Here is a 7088-nt window from a genome sequence, read left to right on the forward strand (position 1 = left end):
TTTAATAGTTTAAAGTATTACCATGTAATATTTTAAAGAACCACTACCAATTGTTAGATGAAGATGTAATTATACCATATAATATCATGTAGAATCACTTTCTAGATGAAAATATGATTTAATATTCATATTTTCTTTCACTCCTCCCATATTCAGTTTGGTCTTTTTATCTAATATTAAACATGAAAATATTTTATTGAAAAGACAAATATATTAATTTAATATTTAAATATTCTCTCACTCCTCCGCACTCTGTTTGGTATTCTGGCTTTGAGTGTTCGCAACGGACGTGAGAGTTTAGGAGGTGTTGTGCGTATAGTGAGAAAAAAAAATGACATTTCCGTAAATCGAGGACACAAGGACAATCAGTATCAAAATGCAAGCGACCTTTAAAAATTAAACTAAAGTAAAAATATGTAAAAAGTTACTAGGGGAAAGGTGAGTTGTATTTATTTTATATATTCTTTTAATTTCTTTTATATCACTGAAGCGTGCGAGACTTTTTTCTAGTGTTTGCGGTTCTTTTATCTGTTGCAGTCTCGATTTCTTGAAAATTGATTTTGGTGGAAACCCTAGAATTTGTTATTCCTTGATTCGCAACAGTTCCAAAACTCTAGCCTCGAAAAGATTCTTTCGACCTCGTTATCCGGGCCATATCAAACCAACGACACATGTTCCCAAGCGCCTTCTTCAGTCATTGCACCTCTTTTTACCAAGGAAACGTACGAAAAACATTAAAACCACCCACGATCTCCGGGGCGACCCATGCCATTCGTCACGTGTTGTTCACTTCAAAAAGAGACTCGAAATTACCTAAACATGAGGGAAAAAAACAAACTCCAAAATGGACCCAAATTTCAATAATTTACGCCCACGTATATCCTAGAATCAAACCCGAAAAAAAAATCCAAGAAAAAAAGACAAAATAAATAAATGTACATCTTTCCACATCACGTGAATTTTGAAAGAGAAGACAAGCAACACTAGCAACACTAGCAGCCCGAGCCCTCCATCTCATGTCCAAAAAGATCCACCCACTAACTCATCAAATCACATCACACATCAACACCTCCAAGACCTTAGTAAAAATTACCTAATCACATGTCTTTTTTTTTTCACCTAACTATAGCAGAACACAACGCAACAAAAAAGAAGAGGATGGGAATTGGCATATATTATGATTTAAAGAGGGAAAAAAATCACGTCTAGACTCTCGGCGCTGTGGAGGAGGGCTCGACTTTCCTCAATTGAATCCCGTTCTTCGGCGATTCGTCGTCGTCGTGGTACACGTAGGCGAAGCCGCCGTGCCGGGTCAGGTCCATGCCGGCCATCTCGTCCTCGGCCGAGATCCGCAGCAGCTTGAGCTTGTGGAGCACGAAGAACAGCGGCCCCATGGTGGCGCTGACCCACCCGATGATCACCAGGATTTGGATCACGTGAGCGGCCAGGAGCTTCCCGCCGCCGCCCATGAAGAGCCCGTAAGGGCGGTCCGCCCCGTAGATCTGGGCCACGTACTCCTTGTCGGCGAAGAGCGCCGTGAAGATGACGCCCCACGCGCCGCAGCCGCCGTGGAGCTGCGCGGCTTCGAGCGGGTCGTCGTACCTCACCTTCTCCGCGATCTTGTTGCAGCTAATCAGCACCAGGGCGGCGACGAACCCGCAGATGATGGCGGCCCAGGGCTCGACCACCGAGCAGCCGGCGGTGATGGCGGCGAACCCGCCGAGGAGGCCGTTGCACACGTCGGTCACGTTCCAGTGCCCGGAGAGGAGGCGCTTCCCGAACAGCGTGGTGAGCGCGGCAGTGCAGCCGGCGAGCGTGGTGGTGACGGCGGTCCGGCCGACGGCGCTCCACTGGCCGTAGTAGCTACCGCTACCGTACGCGACGAGGATCTTGTTGAACGAGCCGGGGTTGAAGCCGTACCACCCGAACCAGAGGAGGAAGGTGCCGAGGACGACGAGGGAGGCGGAGTGGCCGCGGAGGGCGACGGAGCGGCCCGAGTGGTCGAAGCGGCCGATGCGGGGGCCCTCGATGAGGGCGCCCCAGAAGCCGGCGATGCCGCCGACCATGTGGACGACGCCCGACCCGGCGAAGTCGATGACTCCGGACCCGAACAGCAGATCGTCCGAATTGAAGGCGCTGGCCCACCCGTCGGTGGACCAGAACCAATGGGAGACGACCGGGTAAACAAACCCGGTCAAGAAGGCGGAGTAGATCAGGTAGGCGACGAACTGGGTGCGCTCGGCGATGGAGCCGCTGGTGATCCCGGCGGCGGCGATGGCGAAGGCCCACTGGTAGAGGAAGTTACTGTAGTCGATGGCCACGGAGGGGACCTTCTTGAGGCCGAAGAAATGGTGGCCGATGAAGCCGTTGGAGGGGGAGCCGAAGGCGAAGGCGAAGCCGAAGAGGTAGTAGAAGAGGCCGCCGGCGGCGGCGTCGAGGACGTTGGTGAGCATGATGTTCATGGTGTTCTTGGCGCGGACGGAGCCGGCGCAGAGCATGGCGAAGCCGAGCTGCATGGAGAAGACGAGGTAGGCGGAGAAGAGGAGGTAGGTGGTGTCGACGGCGTAGGAGGTGTCGGAGAGGCGGTCGCAGATGTAGGAGGCGGCGGCCGTGGCGTTGGGGCCCATGAGGGGCGCCAGGTCGGCCGAGCAGGAAGCCATGGTTGATTGAGAGAGAGAGAGAGTCGTGGGTGTAGTGAGAGAAAATCAGGGGAAGGACATGAGGAGGAGGAGTTTAAATAGGAGGGCGACTGAGTCTGAACGAGGAGAGAGAGAGGGGACGACTTTTACGCCGCGCAGGAGGAGATGAGAAGCTGCTTGGAGAGAGAGAGAGAGAGATTCTGCTTTTGCAATACACGACCCCAAAGAAAAAGATTCATCTAATTTCCGTCCCTAAAGTTACATAAATACATGGATGGCGCTATTCTCACCTCTGATGTAATTAAATCCACCCAATTGAGATATCCTAAATTTTTGATTCTTTCCCCCAAAGTAATTTGACTTTCCTCTTTTTATTAATTTTTCTCATAATTAGGAATTTCACATGTATAGATTTCCTTATTTTGGGCATAGTAGATATAGTAAATGCACTATTTTTTTTTTTTTTTTCATTGTCGATTTTTTCAGTTTTTTCAGAATTTACTTCCAACAAATTAAAGAATAAATTATAAGTAAAATCTAGAAGAATTTTTTATATAGACAGATTTTTTTTTTTTTTTTAAATTCATTTTTGTTTAAAAATTTTCACTTTTGTTATGCATATTATTATCAAACCCCTTCTTATTGATTTTCTTATATATCCATTCATATTTTATATATATATATATATATATATATGGGATGATTGGATAAAGCAAAACAAACCCTCTGGAAAAATTTTCGAAAATAAAATCACAATTACAATCTCCAACAAAAGAATTTAAAAGATAAATTTTATTTAAATAAAAAATATTTAAAAAGAGTAATAACATGCCAGAAAAATCTCATTATTTTGAATTGACAGAAATTAATATCATCCATGAAGTGTGTGTGAAAAAAAATATCAAGATGCCTCATTGTAGGTATCCTAGATATATTGAAGGCACCCTGTTTTTTTCCTTTTCATTGTTAGGATTTATTTCCAAATATATTGGTTTTGTTGAAATTTTTTTTCCAAGAAAGTTAATTTTTTTCTATGTTGTCGAGCCAAAATTTAAGGATAAATTGTCAAGTACAACCTAGAAATTTTTTTTATATAGACATTTTTAAAACACAATCACTTGTTAACAAATTTTCACTTTTGTTGTGCATAACATTATCAAACCCCTTCATATCAGTTTTCTTTTATTACATACATAAATATCTATAATATATAATGGGATGATCGGATGAAGCAAAGCAAACCCTCTTTGAAGATTTTTCAAAGTAAAATCGTAATTACATTTTTCAACGGAAAGATTTAAAAGATAAAATTTTAATTAAATAAACAAATTGCATGAAATAAGTAAATTTTAAAAATACCGGTTAAATCTCATTATTTTGAATTGGCATAAATTAATATCATCCACAAAATGTGCATGCAAATATCAAGATACTTCATTGTGCATAATATTTTTAGTATACCCCAATGGTATACACTTGTGTAAAAGCATTTCACCAATGGTAAAGGAAAAAAGATAAGTTCTTTAATATATTAAATAAAGAGACTTGATACATAATTTTTACAAATGAAATTAAAAAGTAAAAAATATACCAAGAAGTGAGCTTTTGCAATAAGGGGAGTAAGAAAAAATAATTTTTCATAAAAGCAATGATGAAGAAGAGATTTTCAATCTTTTATTATATCTAAGAAAAGACTAAGAATAGAATTAAAAAAGTTCCTTATTGCACTAAAAATAAAATAAAACATGTAAAATGCATAATTATGATAATGAGATTGTTAATTGATATAAAAAAGAAGTAGGAGGAGGAGGAATGGGGCATTGACTTTAAACTGCAATTGAATGATTGGGGGTAATTTAGCCTTTCTAGTGTAAATAGTATCGCCCTACATACCATTAGCATAATTTTGTTATGTTTTACACAACCGGCATCATTTATATTTTATTTAAAAATTATAAGTAACCTCTCTTTCAAATCAACAGTACATAATATCATTTATGTAAGTAGTCTTTACAACGATCTATTTCAATATGTGCATCGAGAGAAATTATTCAAGAAACCTTAATTTTTCGGGAAAAAGGAAAAAGAAAAAAGAGGGGAATTTCCTACTTTCGAAGTTTCACTTTTCTTTTAACAATTTCGAAACCCACCCTCGGCTAGGAACCATCAAGTGTAGGATGAAATATGACACCAAAAATTCTGAAAAAAAGAGAGAGAGATAATTATGCCATCAGCGAGCAATACCTTTTTCGGTGTGAATAAAGACTTTTCAAAATTCCGACAAAAAAAAAGGACTTTTCAATTTTGATACAGCTCTGGGTGTTCAGATGGCTGGGTCTGTGCACGTAACTTTGTTCTATTAAAAAAAGTCAAAATATTTTATACCATGATAAATTTTTCTTGAAAATATTATATTTATTAGTTATCAAATTTGCAGGTTCGAACATGTAAATATCAAATAATTAACCCGAACTTTTAAGTTCATATAAAGAGATAAAGTTCAGATATCTCAACTCACGAGACCTATAAGTACAATACTCTAGAAGGCTTCTATACTTAGAGCTAATAATGGTCATAGGAATTTAGGCCATTTTAACCCTGACAAATCATCTGTTTCAGAATGTTTCCTGTCACTATATTTTATTTGACCCGTACCATTGTTTTCTATCCGTTTAATATTTTATGGTTGATCTAAGTCTAAGTCTTTTTAAACCTTTACTAAGGTTTAAGGCGGATAAATAATTCGTTTATTATTTTAATATTCTTTAATCTTCTTTTTGGGAAATTATTATATTTGTTTAAATCCGCTATATTTTGATTCAGTACCAACCTTTCGGCTTTCTGTCTTATGCCTAGGGTGAACTTAAAAATAAAAGAAGAAATAGAGGCCTGAATAAGTCCGTTTGTTGTGGCTTTATGTAAGAAAGGGAAAATTTCACCAGCGATACCCGGATAGGGCTAGGCAAGGTCACTCACAAAAGTCACAAGTGAGAAGTTGTGGATGAGACGATTACTACTGTTTGGACTTCATTATTGAAGGAAGACATATCCATCTCAAATCCGTCACACTTCAAAAGAGATCAAGGAATATGTATGTTTTACTTGATTTGATCAACATCTTATTCTTGCTACCACAGGCAAAATTGGCCCTCATCAAATTTGGGTGAGGTTCGCCTTGCTCATGGCTAGTGAGGACCTAGGTGAGGTGACCCTTGCTCTCTTTACTAACTTCGTCTAATTTAACTAACGAAAAATGCTGACGTGATCTTTTTAAAATATTTATCTCTCCCATGTGGCATCCTACACAGCGTTAAGGTTAATTAAAGCACTAAAATGATGCCATTTTGATATGAATCCTAATTATTACACAAAATCTTAATTAAATTAGGTTATAAAACCAAAATAATGTCCATAAAAAGACAAACTCAGAAAATAAAAAAAGGCTAAAACTTTAAATAAAAAAATACACACGCACACAAAAAAAAAAAAAAAAGAGGAAGAAAAACCCAAGCCCTCTGCTTGTGGACACAACCCCATCGTCGATGGGGTGTTGGGGATGGCCAACGGGGTTGCCAACGACCCTTGTAAACCAAAACTGAGGGCTTGCTGGCCCTCACCATAATCAAGAAAGGGCCGCTATCCTCTCCTAGATTTGGGTGAGGGTCATTAGCCTTCACCTAGTTTTGACGAGAGTTGATAAACCTTGTCAAGGTGTTGACAACTTGGCCAGTGATTGCCGATGCCCCCACCGGCAATGGGACGGTGGCCATAGGGGGAGGGTTAGGGCTATTATCAATATTTTTTTTTTCTTTTTAAACTTCTACCTTTCTTAATTTTTAATCTAATTTAACTAAAATTTAAGTTAAAATTGTCTTTGGACGGAAATGCCCTTAACCAGTCATTGAGGTGAGGCACTTAACTGAAATTCCTACTACCATTTCAAGTTTTTTTTTTTTTTTTTTAACAAGATTCACTTTAAGCCCTTATGTGGATTTTTTTTTCAAAAGAAACAAAATAACTTTATATTATTTTGCCAAAATCCAAAACACTAATCAACTCTCAAAAAGTTATAGTAAGAGTACATGAGAACTTATGTTAACATATGTCTCTTGTCGACATTTAGGGTTTTCGGATTAAAAAAGTGAAAATACGTAAACCTCAATATTTGGATCAAGCAAACAACATAAAAACATGTTATGTGCCAAAATTTTGTAATTACTTTTAAGATATATTGTTTGCACAAAAAAATATTGCCAACCTTTTTTACGACAGGTAATGAGATTGGCCCACTACTCAAAGGACAAAGGTTTTATGTGAACAAGGGAGGTTACTTGAAAGGTATTAATCGACAACTTATTATTATTTTATTTTTGGCTAAGTTAATCGGCAACTTATTAGTAAGACTGTGGACAATAAAACGAGAGGAAGTATCGACAAGAAATATTGCTG

General features: G+C 39.0%; 1 protein-coding gene across 1 annotated transcript; it reads right to left on the minus strand.

Annotated features, from left to right (window-relative positions):
* Nucleotides 1-847: 847 nt before the first annotated feature.
* Nucleotides 848-2713, minus strand: LOC104414401 (ammonium transporter 1 member 1). The gene has a single exon (XM_010025491.3). The coding sequence runs from the start codon at nt 2658-2660 to the stop codon at nt 1206-1208; it is 1455 nt and encodes a 484-aa protein (XP_010023793.2). The 5' UTR covers nt 2661-2713; the 3' UTR covers nt 848-1205.
* Nucleotides 2714-7088: the final 4375 nt, after the last annotated feature.

This window comes from Eucalyptus grandis, chromosome 8 (genome assembly GCF_016545825.1).
Source record: "Eucalyptus grandis isolate ANBG69807.140 chromosome 8, ASM1654582v1, whole genome shotgun sequence".
Taxonomy (NCBI): Eukaryota; Viridiplantae; Streptophyta; class Magnoliopsida; order Myrtales; family Myrtaceae; genus Eucalyptus; species Eucalyptus grandis.